General features: G+C 44.0%; 1 protein-coding gene across 15 annotated transcripts in view; it reads right to left on the bottom strand.

Annotated features, from left to right (window-relative positions):
- Positions 1-5,348: 5,348 nt before the first annotated feature.
- RASSF7 (Ras association domain family member 7) overlaps positions 5,349-19,529 on the bottom strand; it is a 90,340-nt gene continuing 76,159 nt past the window's right edge. For 13 of the 15 annotated variants that reach the window (XM_081854261.1, XM_081854256.1, XM_081854257.1 and 10 more), the window contains 4 exons: positions 16,079-16,986; positions 13,302-13,470; positions 10,891-10,998; positions 5,349-8,386 (listed from right to left, as the gene is read on the bottom strand). In XM_081854261.1, coding sequence (XP_081710387.1) covers positions 8,355-8,386; positions 10,891-10,998; positions 13,302-13,470; positions 16,079-16,986 — 1,217 coding nt within the window. In that variant the 3' untranslated portion in view covers positions 5,349-8,354. Of the gene's footprint in view, positions 8,387-10,890; positions 10,999-13,281; positions 13,471-16,078; positions 16,987-19,529 lie in introns of all 15 variants that reach the window. The other 2 variants (XM_081854253.1, XM_081854254.1) reach the window with 2 other exon arrangements.

A 19,529-nucleotide genomic window follows, 5' to 3' on the forward strand; every position in this document is an offset into this window, starting at 1 on the left:
GTCCCATAGGACAGATTTGAAATCGATTTTACTTTATCTAATTTAGAGGATCCCCCCCCCCCCCCGGCAGGTAATGGCTGTTGTGCTGCTGCCACAACAGGTTAGCAGAATCCATTTTGTCAGAAATCATTAACACTGCAGCCAGTGCTTTTTTGGTCGGTACTCAAGGATATGCAGTACTAGCACCTCCCCTCCCCCATGTTAAAAGTGTGGCACTTATTATAACAACTTCATGGTGCGTACAGGGACATATTTTTTTCTAAACAAAAAAATCACTGCAGCCATCTCAAAATGCACACAATGAAGGAAAATTAGACATTGATGTGATGTTTTCTGGGAATTTCCATATTACTGGGGATAAAGCCTTCAAAAGTTAAAATAAAATTAAAATAAATTCCATGGGGGACAAAACACACGGCACATAATGTGGACTGTATCCTTGGCAGCTTACGAATACATATGAGCAGAAACCCGTGATGTGTGCTGTTAACCATCAATACTTTCTGTGACATTCTTTACAAAGAGTTATTGAGCTTTGTTTCCCACTGCAACAGCAATGGAGCTGTAGGAGGGTACGTGTAAAACAAGACGGTTTTATTTCTAGAACAGTTTGATGGGCTGGATCGATAGTCAGGAATTGCAAGCATCTTAACTGTCTTGCGTGCAAAAGCCAAACAATGCCATCAGAAGCTGACGATATCGTTGGTGGAGTGGCTCAGTGGCACTGTTCTTAAAGCATTTTATCCATTTGATGTGCTTACAAAGGAGATTATTTTGCGGCCCTATTTTGAACTGGAAAACCAGTGTAAAGCACAAAGGGATGATCCAACACATTGCAGGACACTGGAATTTGAATGGCTTATATTTGCCTCAAAACAATCCAGGATGGAGGGGCTATGCAGACAGGAGCATGCTCAATTTGCAATAGTTTGTACTGAGTTCTATGGTTTCAGCTGGGAGACTTTGAAGTTTTTCTCTTGCTCCTGGCACTACTACCAGGGATGCTTACCAGGACACATACCTCTTCTGACCCCATTTGGTATGATACTTGTGCTGTTCATTAAGACCATACTGTTTTCAGCTGGACATGCTAGGATTTGAGTATGGGACAAAGCTTGTTCTCTGCTACTGAGCCATGGCCCCTTCTATTTCAAGATCTTTGTTTTTTCCACTGCATCTTGGTAAAAGTTGGATCTAGTAGATTAAAATGGATCCTGCTTAATTTATATTTTGGTCTTCAAAAAATTACAATCTAGAGCCATTTCAATCAGGGTTCAGGCCCAGTTTTGACACAGAAACTGCTTTGGTTGCCTGGTATGGTGACTTATGTTGGGAGAGGGGAATGTGTCCCTGTTACCGTATTTTTCGCTCTATAGGACACACTTTTTCTCCAAAAATGAAGGGGAAATGTGTGTGCATCCTATGGAGCAAATGCAGGCTCCTTGGCTTCAGCGATAGCAATGCAAAGCCTCCGAAGCGTAGAGGGAGAGCTCCCCCCGCGCTTCGGAGGCTTCGCGTTGCTTTCGCTGAAGCCGCCTGAAGCCCCCAGAGTGCAGGGAACTCCCGCTGCGCTCCGGGGGCTTCAGGCAGCTATCTGCAAGCCTTCGGAGCACAGCAGGAGTTCCCGCTGCGCTCCGAAGGCTTGCGGATAGCTGCCTGAAGCGCGAGAGGGGTTGGTGCACACACCAATCCCTCTTGCTCTCCAGGCTTTGCTTCGCTGGAGAGGCGCTGCACAGTTTTCCCTCTCTGCGCAGCGCCCCTTCAGCGAAGCAGGAGGAGAAATAGAAGGGGCTCTGTTTCTCCTCCCGCTGCGCTGAAGGGGTGCTGAGCAGAGAGGGGGAGAATTCCCCCCCCCGTTCTCCCCCTCCTATGGTCTGGTGCGTCCTATAGAGCGAAAAATACGGTAATTCTCTTTGACCTCTCAGCAGCTTTCCATACCATCAGCCATGGTATCCTTCTGGAGGAGCTGTCTAAATTAGGGTTCGGTGGCACTGCTTGTGGTGGTTCCAGTCCTACTTGAATGGTTGTTTCCAGAGGGTGGTGCTTGGTGAATGCTCTTTGGCCCCATTGAACCTTCAATGTGGGGTTCCTCAGAGTTCATTTTTATCCTCCATCTACATGGAACTGCTGAGGGGTTATCCAGAATTTTGGAGTATGCTGCCAGCAATATGTGATGACACACAGCTCTGCTTATCTTTTACATCTGCAGGTGTGGCAGTGGATATGCTGGACCACTGTGGTGCCTCTGGGTTAGATTACTGCAATGGGTTATATGTGGGGCTGCCTCTGAAGATGGTTTGGAAACTTCAGTTACTGCAGAATTAGGTGGCCAGCAAGATGGTTTGAACATATTACAGTGCACTGGCTGCCTATTAGTTTCCATGCCCAATTCTAAGTATAGGTTTTGACCTATAAAGTATTAAATGGCTCAGGACTGCTATACCTGAAGGACTGCCTCTCCCCATATAAACTGTCCCAGACACTGCATTCATCATCTGAGGCCCTTCTTTGTATGCCTCCTCCACAAGAGGTCTGGAGGGTGGCAACACAAGAATGGGCCTTTTCTGTGGTGGCTCCCCATTTGTGGAATGCTCTGCCCAGAGAGGCTCACCTGATGCCATGTGAAGAGTGGGCTCCGCTAGTGGCACTGGCATGTAGAAACAAATATTTGTGAAAATAAAAGAATTATTTGAGCAGCCATTTAACAGAGCACCATGAAATCCACTCAGACTCTCCTCCCACTGGGTTTCTGGACCTGCTATTTAGTGCACTTTTTTTTTGCTTTTCTTAAATTCCTTTCATATTATTTTACTCCCTCCCAAGTAACCAAGTGAGTGCCTCCAGGTTGACAATACAGTGGTACCTCAGGTTAAGTACTTAATTCGTTCCGGAGGTCTGTACTTAACCTGAAACTGTTCTTAACCTGAAGCACCACTTTAGCTAATGGGGCCTCCTGCTGCTGCCGTGCCGCCGGAGCATGATTTTTGTTCTCATCCTGAAGCAAAGTTCTTAACCTATTTCTGGGTTAGCGGAGACTGTAACCTGACGTGTATGTAACCTGAAGCGTAACCTGAGGTACCACTGTAATGGAGTCCAAATAGGGCCCTCGAAAACAAAAGAGCAAGCTCCAGTAACCCAAAGTGTGCCGAAGCACAAAAGGTGGCTCTATGAGGCAAAACCTCCCAAATGCAGCCCATTGGAACCAAGCATGCTCAGGAGCCACAAAGTGTTTCTGAAAAATTCAAACTGAGTGCAGAGTGTTAATTTGTTTGCTCGTTCCCCTAACAGCAGAAAGGGTGGAGCAGTCCTCCCCACCAAAGAAGAATGGCAAATTAAACTGTTGGACTATGCCGAAATGGCAAGACTGATCGGGAAGCTCAGGAACCAAAAAGACCAAAACTTTAACAAAGAACGGGAAAAAATTATAATTTATCTTGGAGACCACTGTAAGCAGATGGAAACGTTAGCAGGATTGCAATAACACTTTCAGTGTAGCAAGTACTGTGGAGATAATGGAGTTATATAAAATATGGACTATTGAAAAATATGCAGTTGAAAAGGTTAGTAATAGGAGATTTGGAGGAATTTCCAAATGTGGGTGTGTATGGTTGTATTGTTATAATTTTATATTTGTAAAATCAAAAATTATTTCAAAAAAAGAAAGGGTGGAGCAGTCCTATTGAAGGGCAAGGATCTAATGCACCTTTTGTTGCACTTCCCACTTGTGTGTCTTCTTTCCAACATACCACTCCAACAGTGAGGCTACTTCATACATTTCTTTTGATGGGATTTAGCACCATTGTCACTAGATGATTTCTACCATTTCTTCACTCCTTGGAATGCAAGCCTCGTTTACTGGTTGGCTGGAAAGGGCCCCCCAAGAGACCACCTTTCTATTGTCATCTGCCCATCAGTCCTGGATTGCTGGAGCCATAGTAGCAGATGGGAGTTCCAGTGTTGATTGACAGAGTTGGGGAGAGGATAGAATTAGGAAAGAAAAAGATGCTTAAATTTAACCATTAACGATGGCAAAGTCCTTTTGCAGAAACAGACCAACTTGATTAGATTACTTTTGAAAAAGGAGCCTGCAGAGATTATTAGCTTTGCTTGGGGGGGGGCGGGGGAGTGAGGAAGAGGCACGTAATGTGCTCTGCAGGAGGAGCCCACAGGACAACAGGGAGGTTGTTTAGTGGGAATGCAGTTAAACACAGCATCTGTATTTGAGCAGGGTGAACCAATGTTGATTTAAATGGCCTGCTGTCTCTTAGAACACAGAATGGTATCAGATAAGATCACATTGCCTTCTCTGCACTGCAATACAGCTGATAGGACCTAATCTGAACCAGGGTTCTTGACAGTATAAGTCCTGAGGCGGAACTCTGAGACGGAAACATCTAAAGCAAGCAAGAGTACCTTTGAGAATGTACAGCCTGCATTTTCATCACTCTAGAATAGATCATGGGTAGGCAAACTAAGGCCCAATCGCCTTCTAAATCCGGCCTGTGGATGGTCCAGGAATCAGCATGTTTTTACATGAGTAGAATGTGTCCTTTTATTTAAAGTGCATTTCTGGGTTATTTGTGGGACATAGGAATTCGTTCATATCCCCCCCCCCAAATATAGTCTGGCCCCCCACAAGGTCTGAGGGACAGTGGACCTGGCCCCTGCTGATAAAGTTTGCTGACCCCTTCTCTAGGTAGCTACAACTCTTCTACATATTCTTGAGCAGTAAGGTATTTTGGGGTAAAGGGGGCAACCTACATGGACTACTAAGTAAGCCAACAGCTGTGCCTACATTTCTGGCCAACACCCTTGTTTCTGCATACTGTAGAGGCATCTATGTGCTAGAGACACATCACCATCCTTGTGCTAAAAGGAGGTGAGGCTCTGGGAGTGACTGACCTGGAAAGTGCTACAGCTATGAGGTTTGTAAAAGTAATCACAATGTGTTTTGTTTTTGCAATTCATCTAGATCTAAAATCTTGCTTCTCACCCCAAGATCTTAACCGGCACCCCAATTTTATCATATTTTTTTTAGACTGGGGAAGGTAAGCCATCCCAACAATAGGAAAGTGATCTACTTCCATTCTTTTCTAACCCACCTGCAATTGTGTTAATAGATGCCACATGGCAGTGTGATCACCACTCATGCCGATAGGGATTGTTGGACGCAGGCCGTTCTGCAAGCGGCAGTGCTGCAATGATATCTTACTCCTCCACTGCATTTCCAGCTCAGAGCTATAATGAAATGTGTGGATGGGCTGGTTGTGACATTCAGGTGGAGTCATCGGCCAGGAACAAGGCTGGGGAACTCTCTTTGGTACGCAAAGACACACCTTAGAGCAAAATATTTTCAGGAATTTTATTACAATTTGAAACCAGACAATGCCAGTGCATGGGATATACATTCATACAAGGATTTTTTTCCTAATCAGAAAACAAGTCATATTTCTTATATAATACACAAAAGACATTTTAAAACAAGATCAGGGCTCCCAGAGCCATTCACAGCCTCCCACTCAAACATCCATTCAACCCTTCCATGCCAATTTGCCTCTCTTGGTTTCACAGTGAGAATGCACATCAGCTTTGGACATTATAAATACACAAAAGATGCACCTTAACTGGCCAAATAAAGAGTTCAGCAAGTAATGCTACCAATAATTGTTATTTCATTCCCTCCATCATACCCCAATACACGGCTGTTAAAAAGCAGCTTCCATCACACATTTTGAAAATTGGAGTTAAAAGTTTATCCTTTTTTTATTTGAAGACCAAATTAATGTATGTTAAATAGACTCAAACTTATACAAATGAAAGGGGTTCTATTTGGTTTCATCAATGCAACAGTCTAGGATGTTCGGTGCTACTGTCCTAGAAAATGTGGAATGTGTTTGGAAGCAAGTTGGGTTTGCAACATAAAAGTGTTAGTAAAAATTCATTACTGGTTCCACTCAGACCTGGTAAAAAAATGAGCAAGAGCTCTCTTTTTAAAATGTAAGCACCAAAACAACGAGGGTTTAAAAAATGTTGAAATTATTTTCCAACTAGTTTGTAAGAAGATAGGGTTATTTTTATTGGCTGCACCTTTCACCACTGAATCTAAGGGATGTCTCTGCATTTTTTGTTCTTAATTTTGAACTTATGCAGGACAGAAGCTTTATGGGTGCAGCTTAAGTTGCAAATGGAGAAATGATAGCATTCCATCCATATCCAAGTAATTAAGAAGATAGTAAAACAGAAGACTACATTATATTGGGAATTGTTCTATCAGACTTCTGAGGTCCCACCTAGTAGGCTGAATATTTAACAAGGTGGGTTTCTTCCACATAACTTTACATGCTTCGGCTGATTATTTGCAGTAGTATATGATCAGCCTCATAAAGGGAAGGTGTTCAGCATAACAGTTCTGAAGCTATCTTTTCTTTTCTTACGCTTCTGAATAACCAGCATCAACATGATGTGAAAATGCCACTTCATGTATGAAGCTTCTCCAGGGATGTATTGGGGGCAGGGGGAGCAGCATTCTAACTTGTATAAAGTCTCCCATTTCTATTTTTAAAGAAATCTTAGATAAAGAGTGTGTTTAAAAAAAGCAGTTAAATTACAGCAACATACTGCATGCCCATATTGAAGTTAATGCTTCACAGTCTACTCTGATCACCCAACCAAGTCATATTAACTAACAATGCAAGAAGCTACTAACTAAGAGTGTGGGAGATGCGGGTGGGAAGAATCTTTCCCCTTTCAGCAACCAGAATGCCAATTTTTACATTGGCAATCTGACACACACACACACACACACACACACACACGCAAGCATGCATATATACACACATGCTCCCCTACATTCTCACCCCCCCCTCTCTCTCTCTCACACACACACAGTTTTCTACTTTCCCCAGATTAAGCTCAACAGCATGTCCTGTGTAATGTAACTTGAAAGGAAATTCCTGTTGTGAATTGTAAGGGAAAGATAAACTCATTACTGCCACTACTGCTTTGTGTTTCCCTCCTCCCTGCCCCCACCCTCAAAATCCTTGAACAGGGACTCCACACCCATCTGATAAGGCCCACAACAAGCAGATGCCAATGTACAGGAGATGTGGGGCACTGGCATAAATGTGAAAAGGGATATAGACCTAGGGTTCTCATTTTTTAATTTATAGCAGATGCCTTGAGCATCTTAAGCCACACTTAATCGAACCTTGAGTTTACAATGTGTGTTCTCTCCAAATGACATAGAGGCTTTTGCTGAAGCAGAGGCCACTACAGGTAAGTCATTTGAAGAGCAGCATTGGGCTGATCTCATATGCAACACAAAAAAGCAGCCTTGCAGAAGCTACTTTGCAAAGGAGAAATATCAAGATACACAAACCCAGGAATTGGCCACTCAACAACAGAGGAGAACTCTCTTAGTTTGCAGTCTCCGCTGGAGTAATTTCACAGTTATCAACTATTGGAAAAAGTCTGGGAAAACCTGCTTGGAAAAGTTTAGTTTTTGCCATATGGGCCGTTTAGAACAAAGGACTACTATACATTCCTTCACCAAACTACGCAGAGAAATATACCTGGACAGGATGAAGAGAGTTGATTCTCTTTGTGTAATAGTGGATGGTGCAATACTTGGCACGAGGCACAAATGGCAAGATACTGCTAGCACCTGAATCCCATTTTACCAGATCTGAAAGGTCCTTAGTATGAAAGGGACCTGTTGATGGCCACAAATTCTGTCTCAGGGCAACATTTCTTCATCTTTATGTGTTCACCAAGAATAGAACAGTTTGTTTATCCCATTCCAACTTAAAAAAGAAAGCAAGATGTGCATCTTCACAAAATACCAAACATACAAGGTAAAAACTGCTATCATGCACACGTGGCAGCACTATAGTGCGTTGGTTCAGTCCAGTATAAAGACGTCTGGCTGATAAAATACCCTTTCACTGAATGGTAGTAGCTTGCAGTATAACCTTCTGAATGGACACAGAGGACTCATGAGTATACACTCTGGATAGTTTTGTCTCCAGCAGGTTTCACACCCTTCCAGGGCAGCTGCCATTTAGTCCTCTTGTGTGATGAAGTTTTGAAATAGAAAGGTTATATAAATTTTCAGAGAAGCCACAAACAGCATCTTCATTTTAAATGATAACAAACAGGGTAGTAGTGATAAAAAATACAACCGGTCTGTTTCTTCCAATGCGTTAAGTTCTTTTTAAAAAAAGTCTGTAAAAATATTTTGCACAACCTTCTATATCCATCCATTCATGATAAAAAGTCAAATACATACATGAAATAGGGTTTTATTTCTATACAGTTATATTCGCAAGGCAATCAGTCCTCCTTGGCTGGCCTTTTTACCTCCAGATGCTCTGCTTTGCTGACATGACTGCAAGACATATAAAAATAAATGAAGTGACCCCATTATGATGGCTTAGTGTTTGATAAACCAGAAGACGGAGACAGAGAGGAAGGCAGGGGTGGGGAGGGAGGATATGCCATTCCATGCAATTGCAGATTCAAACAAAAATAGCAACAGATTCTTCATGAAAGCATGATCAAATTGAAATGATCGCACGAGAAAATTTCAGAGGTGTACCTTACTGTAGTATCACAAAATGGGAAAGCCCACCTAATCTGTACCATAAGCATAGAAAATTAGTTTAAGTCAACAGAGAATTTCATGATCATTTGCTCCGATATTCAAAGCAAAGTATCAGCATTCTCAGAAGCCATTCTCACCATTAAAATATGCAGAACTCTCCAAGAACAGAATACCAGCTTGAGAAAACCAACTCTGATTTAATATATCACAGCCAAGAAAATAGATAGAAAGGCTGTTGTGATGCTATAACTGTAAAGGATTCCTAGCTCTTTGTTGTGATAAGACTAAGATTCCATAGCCATCAAAAATAGTTATGGGGGTGGGAGGGAACTGCAAGCTATAGTCAAGATAATTTAAAGCCCCCAAAACTGCACCTAGATCGCTTCGGAAATAACTTGAGGATCCGGCTTTTAATTTTAACCCTCTCTATAGACTCAGTCAAGAAGGTTGCCCACAAAGTGAAGGTTGCTGGGATGAGGACCACCACCACACTCTAGTGGAACATTCCACAGGAATCCTTTTTAAAAACAGAACCCACTCAAACAAATGGGACCTGCCCAGGACAAGTTAACAGGATATAAATCTATTTGCATAGATAAAAACGTTCAAACTGGATATTGGGCCCATCATCATTGGCCAATTAGATCACCAAACTATTATTCCATGGATTGGGTCCTAATTCCCACAAAGTGATATCTTCACCAGCATCACCATTCGAGGGTTTAAAAACTGGTCTGGAAAGACAACGTGGACATACTGCATTACTTGCCTTGCTGTGACTCAAAGTTGCTTTGACTAAGGTCCATAGGGACAACACTGTGGAATACACTGATTGCATTACAAAACACTAAATGTTCTGTCTGTCTGTCTGTCTCTCTCCCTCTCTCTCATATGACACCACTTCACAGGATGTGAGTGGAAACCTTATACTTTGTGCTGGTTTTCAGCCAGGCTGTCTAAAATTACCATTTGTTTCCTTCAGAGCTAAAATAGTTCTTGGCATCCACCTGTCTCGAGAGACAATGGAGTGCACCTCTGGGGGCGAAGTCAAACTACTGTAATAGCAGCACCAAAGTGACCTCCCTAGGGCTCAAGTCTGGGCAGTGTGCATGAAGATCCTGGGCTGGGGTCTGTGGGGCATTAGGGGAGGGGTAGCTCCGGTGGGGGACACATCGTGCTCCTTCCAGGGTAATTTGTTCACCTTTGGTTCCCAACATGTACTCATGTGCTCACCTGTGGCTCTTAGAAGCTGTCAGCATGCAACAACAGCCATAACCCAGGAAATGGCTTCAACTGCTAAACCAGGAAGCTAAAACTGTGTCTTTTTAAAACAAGGAATGGGAACTTCTGGTCCTGACATCATATGCGGGGAACTCGATCACACAGCCGATCCATGCAGAATGCAGGGTAGAACTCACTGCTGGACAGCAAGTACAGACTAGCATTTTAAAATTGTACAGACCAGTTCTGGTGCACTTTGAAGCAAGATATTTCATATCCTCAGCATACGGGATTAAAATTTACATTTGTCAAATGAAACTAACAATGGTGGATGAAGAAAGGGCTGCAATTAATCCATCAGGGATAGCCAGCCACACATTCTGTAAGAGTTTATAAAAGAGAAAAGATCCCCTTGCAATAAACTCTTTAGGAATCTAAGCTGCTAACTAAAATATGAGACATTAAAGGAATTTGGCAGAATGACCTTGGGTGAAGGACAAGCGAATTGCATATGCAGGGCTTTCTCTTTGCTAGTGAAGTTTTAAATAGGCTTGAACTAGCAAACATCCTCAGCTGAGTAAGCAATACTGCACTGTGTAGCTAAAGCAACTGCTCCGAGACAAAATGCCATCCTGCAAGCGATCAGACTGTTACTGGTGTGTGTCTATTGATCTTTCAGCCACTGCACAGTGGAGCAGTCTTGGCCCGAGCCTATCATGTCATACAGCAGGCATAACGTCCTGTTATTCTCTGCTTACTCCCACCCTCAGCTTCTCTTCCCTTCTCTTTGGTTACTGCTGGCCCCAACATGCTACAGTTTATGGGTACCCCCTGCAAAATAACCAAGCCACTAACTGCTGATTCAGGGAGCAGGGAGAGAGGAGGAGCAGGAGCACAGAAGGCAGGAGAGAAAAACTAAGGAGTAGAAGAAGAGTTTGTAGTAACAGCCACCTCCTTGCAGATGAAAGCTGCCCCCCACTATAGCAAGATTAGGACGTCTGGAGGACTGCTTGACAAGACCAGGTTTTCAGCACACAAGAGGCTTAGGGCAGTTCAAACATACACACCCTCAGGGTTCAAGCTGGACACCAGGGGGTTCTGAAGGTTTCGTGGATTGCCGAGGAACTGCTTGGCTGTGGCTCGGGGAGGTGAATCTGTGCTGGGCTCAAGTAGATCTAGGGAAAATAATCATGGTGACAGTTCAGTTAACCAAAAGTACAACAAAATTCCTCGGGTTTCTGAACTTTGGGTATATATATATGTAACTGGACTTTAAGCAATGCACTGGAGTTACACCTTTGGTTTTGTTCTCCATCCCCCCCCCAGCCCCTGCCCCATTTGTAGCATAATCAGTACACTTAAGTACACACAATGCTCCCAATTCCTTAACCAGAGTTAAGAGGTCAAGAGATGGCCATGTGATTCAAGTTCCCTTTCCTGTCCAGTACAAATAGGATGTTGAACCTGGTTTTGTATGGTAATGAATCTGAACATATGCAGCTGAGCATTGCTTCCCTGTTTATCCCTCCCTCCCTTTCCTCTGTGATGTATTTCAGATTGCAAGCTGCTCAGGGCAGATACCTTCGCTCTTATACTCTGTACAAACAAACAACAACCACCAATGTGTGCATAAACTCAGGCTACAGCATTACCATGGCCTGCTTCTGCTGATTTGGCTGGCTGTGCAGCTATGGAAACACTGCTTACCACACAACTAAACAACAGACTGTTGTCTCCCCCACCCCACCCCCCAAAAAACCCCCACCATTATGGTAAACTTTAAAGCTGCTTAATTGGTATGTGGCAATATGCTTTATTCTGGCAAAGGATCTCAGACTTTTTAAGGCACCTTTCCCCCCATCAGTGGTGCCCAACATGTGTCCTGTGCTGCCACTTCTGATCCACATTTGCAGTTGGTATCTCTGCTATTTCATCCCAATTCAGCTTTCTCCAGCTGGATAAATCACTTTATCGATCGTGGAGTACTAGTGGACCCAACTTCTGGGACCAGGCAGGCAGGCAGCAGCATTTGCCATTGATGGATTTTGTGGAAGGCCACACCTTATGCCGATACCGCATCAGTGTGAAAAATCAGTAATAATTTGTATTGGTGCAAAAAGAAAAAAACCCACCCAAGCCTGTTCCATACATGCATGCTATCAACTTCAAGATTTTTCTTGGAAACTAGAAAAAAATAATTATACCTGTGGTGGTGCTGCATTGTGCAGGTCATGCCAAGACAGACCCAGGGAACACCCAGGGAACTATACTGCTGCAACTGCTGCCCACATTCCACAGCAAGAGCTTCAGCACAGGTGAGTCCCCCCCTCCCCCCAAAAAACCCAATGAGCTGTATTCAGCTAAGTCTTGCTCGGAATAGACCCACTGAAATTAATGAACCTAAGTTGGTAATGTCCATTAGATTCATTGAGTCTGCCTTGAGGTGGGCAAGTGTTGAATATCACCCAGTTAGTTTCTCATTTAGGCTGGCCTGTATGCAGCGGCTGCAAAGTTAAGGGAAGGCTAACATATCTTCAAAGACTAGGCTAGCTAGCTAAAATACCATAGGATGTTGGGCTTTTAGAACGCCAGATCTCAATAGAACCCCTCTCTCTGCCCATGAAAGCTTACATCACAGTAAATCTGTAGTATTTAAGATGTCACAATACTCTGTGTTGTTTTCCCCCTGAAGCTGAGATAGGCAACTAGCAGAACAGACCTCTAATCCAGACCATTTCTCAGAGGCTGCCCAGATACTATGTTAAAGGAAATATTCTTGAATAAGTGGAAAGGGGACCACATTTCAGTTGCCACCATCACTGCTGTAGTTGTGGACCTTTGTAGTGCTTAACTGCTTGATGCTACCTTGCCAGCACAAGGCAAATTCAAAACCTATATAAACGCTTTTAGACATCTACCCTGTTTAAGCTGTGTTGCACTTCTGGTAATATGTGGGAAGCCAGAGTTTAACATGGAGCAAGTTCAACAATCAGAAATTGACTTTTTCCTTTCTTAAATAGTTGTGCTAAATGTTCCACTTAGAACTTCCAATTTTTCTTCACATTTCATTTTTAGGTATATTTTCAAAGGAAGCTGTACCTAGCACAGTGTTTGGATGCAAGATCCATACAGCAAAGTTCAAGCAGATGCCCAGTAAGCTATCCACCTTCTCCCCCCGCCCCCAACTGCTATTCCCTACTACTGCAGTCTAGATTCATGGATAAGTTTGTATCTGCTGTCCATTTGTTTCTCCAGCCAGATAATTTTAAAGGGAGGCTTCAAAGAAAGCCACACCAATGCATTTCCGTGGGCTGCTGATTTTTTGCTGATGTCACAACTAGAGGCCAGAAATCTGGGGATACCGACATTCCCTACCAGCTTACATGAGAGGAAGCACAGTAGGAGGCCTTAACTAAAGTGTAGTCTCCTGCCTCCCCTCTCCCCCCAACTTTGCCCACCCTTTGAGTTGTGTTCCAACCTCCGGTTCTCTGGTGAGCCAGCAGCTCAGAGCTGGTTTCATCCAGCTGGGGTTCCGCTTCTGATCTGGGCTGTGGGGAAGTCACCATGGCTCCTGTCTGCTGGATGAACTGCTGCAAGTTACACTGCCTCAGCTCCTTATTTAGCTCCTCCAGCTCTTGGTTCTGGGCCTGCAAGATATAGGAGGAACAGGCAGAGTGAATTTATCTTCATCTGAGATATGAAGCTGCAGAAGAAAGGCTTCTGATCCCACCCCAGCCTCCTCCAACTCGCTTCTCTCTGCTACTTGACCATTAGCAGAAATCTACCAGAAACTACATGAGCTGACAGGAATAATATGGTAGGTGGCCAGATATTCATTCCTGGATGCTTACACATTCCAAAAGCTTCTTTATCATGAAGTCAGTATCTGCTGGCAATCTGGTGTGGGTCTGTGTGGTGGGTGTTGGGGGTGCAACTGCAGATCTATCCACCAGTTCTAGACAACTTGCTAGCAAAGCATACAATCTCAAGCACACTCCCACCCCACTTTTGCATTGCTCAAATGGCCCCATTTTCCTCTTTGCTAACAGAATGGCAATATTTTGTTTTCCTTCTGAATGTGGCTGAAGGTGAAGACTGAAACATGAGAGCAAGATAACCCTTGTATTCTGACCGTGCTATAAAGACTGAGGATAGACTGTGAAAAGCACAGACCTGCAGACAAACAATCTATCTGATTCTCGTAATGGCTCTTGTATGTTACGATAGTCGATTTATTTAGCTCTCAGACAGTGAGTGCGCTGCTTAATTGCTCCCACTTCATTGTGCCCTGCCTGCAGCCAGGAAAACAAACCAACAGGTGTGCATGGGACTATTATTATTCTCACAGTTTGGAATTATTTTAATGGGTCCCCCACAAAGCCATACACAATCATGTCCTTATAATCAGAGTCTACAGAGGCAAAAGAAAAAAAAGTACAGTACAGTACACAGCATTTCCTCTACTTGGCCATAAGATGGCACCAACGTCTAGTCAACAGTTAAACAAGAACCAGCAGAAGACTCAGGACTATTACTGCTGCTTACTTCTGCTTAAAGCAAAGAACAGAAAAGAAGCAACAGCTGCCTGTGTTTTGAAGATGCACATAATTAACATGCTGCTATAACACCTTCAAACACGGACTTCTAATAGCTAAATTAAACTAGAAGCAAACACGAGGATACAGTACTTTGCTTTTCCCGGCAATGTTCCTGAGCAAAATCACAGTTCTGAGCCTCCCTCCTCCAAAGGCAAATAATTCTGCTTGTGTTGCTGCTGCTGCAACGGAAGTGACTAAGCTGGGTGAAACACACCTGATGTATTGAATGACATGCCTGCAGTGCAAGCAGGAAAAATCAGAGAAGTGATTCATGCAGGGATACAGCAGGCTGGTTCTGCTGTGGGTGGGTGCTTTGGGCTCACAGACGACTAATTTTTATTTCAAGTATTATTATTTTTACCACATAGTAGTGTGCTTGGTGCACAGTTTGCATACCCTCCATCATTTCTCTAATGAAAATAGGGATGTCCCACTCCATAATGATAAATTCTACTATTTATACCCCAAACATCTCACTGGGTTGCCCCCAGCTGCTCTGGGTGGCTTCAAATATATATAAAAACAAAATAAAGCATTAAACATTTAAAAAAACCCTCCCAATACAGGATTGCCTTCAGACGGCTCAGGGGTTGGATAACTTCATACCCTCCAACCTTTCTCCAATGAAAATAGGGACGTCCTAAGGAAAAGCAGGACATTCCGGGATCAAATCAGAAACTGGGACAGCTTCTCTAAATCAGCGATGTCCCTAGAAAATAGGGACACTTGAAGGGTATGGAGTTTGGGGATTACTCTACAAATACAGTGGCAACAGGTTTGATGTTGGCAAACAAGTAGCATTTACCATTATTTAATGGTTTTACTTCTACATTTGTTTCAAAGCAATGTTCCCTTTACTGTAGGATGCTTTCAGGGTTAGATTACATGCAAATGACCATTTTGCACACTCAACGTGTGTGCACGCACATGCCCACAAATATAATTCCTATGTAAACCAACACATCACAGTACTATGCCTGAAGGACTGCACACCTCATAATCAGGTTCAATTCATGTCTGCAAGAGTTGCAGTATAACTTTGTTAGCCCCGTTCTATCAATTGGGGCACAGAACAGCTTTAATTCCTTTGGGTTTGATGATCTTGCAAGATGCTAATCTCCCTGGTTCCATCCCAGCTAAACCACATAATAATCCTCATGGGAAGAGTCCTCAACTAAGTTCAACAGAAACAACCAAGAGCTTAGTGCCCCCTCAGAACATACAACATTGTGAAAGATCATTTCCATTTGGTTGATGTAACAGCTACACATTCTACTGCCACCTGCCAGGTTTATAACTCAATAGATTCCATAACTCACCTAATCTACTGCTAAACGCCTGGAAGGGTAGAATTCTAAGGAAGCCCAAGGCTGCAAAGGAGACCCCAACACAGTTTCCCCATAGAATTTTGTCTTATGGGGATGTACTTTTCTTTTTGCAACTAGACCTAGAATCCTAGTCTAACAGATATACTATAAGCTGCATCCTTATTCTGCGCCCAAGTAATTTAAATTGCAAAATAAGTAAAAACAATGCTCCACTGCATTCTGAAAAACATTTAGAGGCCTAAAAACATGGGTATGCAATCATGCATCATGGAATGCAACCACCCATCCAGGGATCCCCTCAGCAAAGAACATTATTGTGAAGTGCATACCTGAAGGCTTTGCTCTGCTTCCTCCAAGGCCTTCCCCACAGTTTCCAGGCTGCTCTCCAGGTGGGCGCTCTGCTTGGCCTTAGCTTCCAGATCCCTTTTCATTTTAGCTGCCATTTCTTCTAGTTCAGTAGGGCTCTGCCTCGGGGCTTCCTTTGCCCTCTTGGCCCTCTCGGAAATCTCCCACTGAATTTCTCTCTCCAAGGCCTCCGTTTTCACCATAAGCTCATGTATTTTTTGCGTGTACTCCTCCATGGTGGCCCGCAGGGTGTGGACTTTCTCCTGGCGCTCCCTTTCGCACTCCTTCTCTGAGCGCAGTTCACTCTGCCAAAACCCTTCCTCACCCAGCTCACTCTCGTTTTGCCGAATCAGCTGCTCCAGGTGCAGGATCTCGTCCTCCTGGCAGGAGCCTCTGTTGTGTTCCCAGTGCCGGAGGTCCATTTCCAAGGCATCCCCCTGCATCTCCAGGGAGTAGAGATGCTCCTGTTGGTGCAGTATGGTCTTGAACAGTTCCTCTTTGGAAAGCAGGCCCCCACTAGCACCTTCCCTCCAGCCCACACTGTCCTTTTTGTGTTGCTTCAGCTTGTTCTTGGCAAGCAGGTCACTGGAGGCCATAGGGCCCAGGTTGAAGGTTAAGGATTTTTTGGGCTGCCTGGGCCTGGGCACTTCTGTGCCGACCGGCCTGGGTTTGATGGGCAGGCTAGCCCTGACAAACGTCCTCTCGGGTACCTGGGGAGCACTGTCTGAAGAAGGTCTCTCGGTGAGGCTGGGGCCTGTGCGCTGCAATATGAACTGCACGTCATTGGCATACTGTCCGCACTTGGCCATGGACTCCACAGGGCATTCATGTGGGAGAAGCTGCCTCTCTTTCTCACGTAGTCTTTGGATGAGAACATAGCGACCTGTTTGACCTGAGAAGAGGGACAGGCGTAAGTGGGGAGCATTTCTTCACTACAGAAACACCAATAACCCTTCCTGCCCCATTCTAGCTGCATCACACTCACATTCCACCCTAATATCCCTCTCACAAGGACAAGTCCATTACACCAGAAGGCTGGATGTTTTTGGGGTGGGTGGACGCTGATCATTTATGAAAACTGATAGATCTGTCAACAAATTAAACAATAGGCAGTCTTGCCAGTGACCCGCAGCTCCCATTCCAAGTTGGGCCACATGTTTTTAGCTCAACATTTGACATGGAAATTCCATCCTTGAGAACTAGGTTTACCCTACTGCTCCATCAGAAAGCAGTTCTGGTTTAGAAGGTGGATTGGACATTCACACCAATTTATCTTCTTATAACTCAAGGTTAGGCATGAACTTAATCATTTACACCTCAATGTTTACACCCACTAGGAGAGGAAATAGGAAGCATTCCAAATGCAGCAGTTCCACCTCCATTTGTACCCTGAGCTAGGATTTGAGCTTCATTTCCACACATGACAAGCTAGCAACATGCTTAAACCTCTTGCTAAAATAGACTCCTTTGGGAGTGATGGGGAAGATGCGCCTTTTGGGGAGTGTGGGCAGAATTCGGCTAAGTGGCCGAGCCTCACTTCTTCACTCTGGAGGGTTGGAGAAAACCCCAGAACAGTGGGAAGGGGGAACAGGTGCTATGTGAATGGACCTCATTCCCCATTTCATAGCCCTTTTACAGCAACACTGAATCCCATACCCTGTGTTTGATCACCTTTTAAAAATCATGAAACAACCAGTTCCACAAGTCCTGCTCTTTGACCCTTTCAATAGGTCCCCAGACAAGGAAGCAATTAGCTTTCTCCTGGCAGCTAATGACACCAGGTGGCTGATGACACCAGGTGGCTAGAAAACTTCTTCAGACTCTTCCTTGGACAATAGGTGCAGCCCAATTTAGTGCTTAGCACTATCTGAGAAGTTAACCCATGCTGTCAGGTAGGCAAAGGGTCAGTCTCAACCAGAGGTGTTTTGACACTGTTTGGTTCCTACTCATACCATTTATTAATCCGTTGAGGGAATGTAGCCACCAAATTCTCAGAAGGGTTTTTGGAGAGATGCTTTATGTTGAGGAGCATCATATCTGTGGATTCTATCTAGTTGGAACTCCCTGAGCATCCTTGCTCAGGGTATTTGCAAATAATTCAGTGTGAGACCTTTAACTGTTTATTTCACTGTTAGCTTTGTCATTAGTTATACATTTTTTAGGGGAACCAGAAAGGGTTCTTTATCTTCTCCCACACTTGCTATATTGCCTCCCAAGGCCTCCTCTCCTCTCCACAATCTGACATTTTAATGCACACACTTAGTATCTGGAATGACTTTGGAAGATTTATTTCAAATTCCATTAACATTTTTTCTGGCTGCAGTTCTTGGGAGCATTTTAATGCAGGAACCTAAACCCTTTTAGGCAAAGTTATCATTAGCAAGATTTTGTGAGCTAGCAGCTCCAACAGCTTCCAGCAGTGAGTCAATAAGCTGCTAGCCCACAAGGTTTTTGCCTTAAAAGCCCTGATGATTCCTTACCAGCTCATGGAGTACTTACATAAGCTGAAACTGAAACCCTATCTTGCAGAGTCAGGACACAAGTACCCCTAAATCTAGTTAAAGGGCAAAAGTGGAGGCTAATACAAGCTTCACTTGCTGTTCCTAGCACATTTCCGCATCACAAAACACAGCGTAAGCCTGAGTACTGATCTGCCCAGAAAACAGTTAGGGGGGAAAACAAACACACAGGCTCTGAGTCATCCTTGTATGTTGCAAATGTAAATCAAGGTTGTGCTCTGACCATGTGAAATGCAGTATGACTGTTGAACGTGGGAGGTGGCAAACAATACCCAAGCCTCTTGTATATGGCAGAAGGCTTCATGAACAAACACCAGAGCTGCCCAATCACTACTTTAGTGCATCACTCATTATCTACTCGGGAAAACGTGTTATGGGAATTGAAAGCCAATTGTCTCACAAAGGACTTTAAAAGGCATATGAGGAGAAATGAAATGCAGAACATCCTACTATGCAGAAATAGCAGCCCAACTACAATTTGAGGGAAAGGGGCATCAGATAGCATTTGTCCTCACTAGCAACTTGCACACGCACACACACTCACACTCACTCACACACACACACACACACACACACACATTTCATAAATCCCACAGGCACATGCAGAACATTTCAGGAAAAGGCAGAGATTTCTCTTCTTTGCACTGAGTTATAGGGAAAGTTAAGAAAGAGCAGGAATTTGCAAGGGAGTACCCATATGAGAGACTAGCTCTTTAAATCTCCCCCCAACTCATTTCCCCCTTCCATATATCCTCTGACAGTTTTTATTTGTTGTATGCTCTTGCAGTGCAACCCCACCCCCTGAAATAGAAGTAAGTGCCAGGGGTCCACAAACTTTTTCAGCCATGGGGCAGTCCACTGTCCCTCAGACCTTGTGGTGGGCCAGACTATATTTTGGGGGGGGGGGGAAATGAAC

Source organism: Podarcis erhardii (assembly GCF_964252035.2).
Source record: "Podarcis erhardii genome assembly, chromosome: 1".
Lineage (NCBI taxonomy): Eukaryota > Metazoa > Chordata > Lepidosauria > Squamata > Lacertidae > Podarcis > Podarcis erhardii.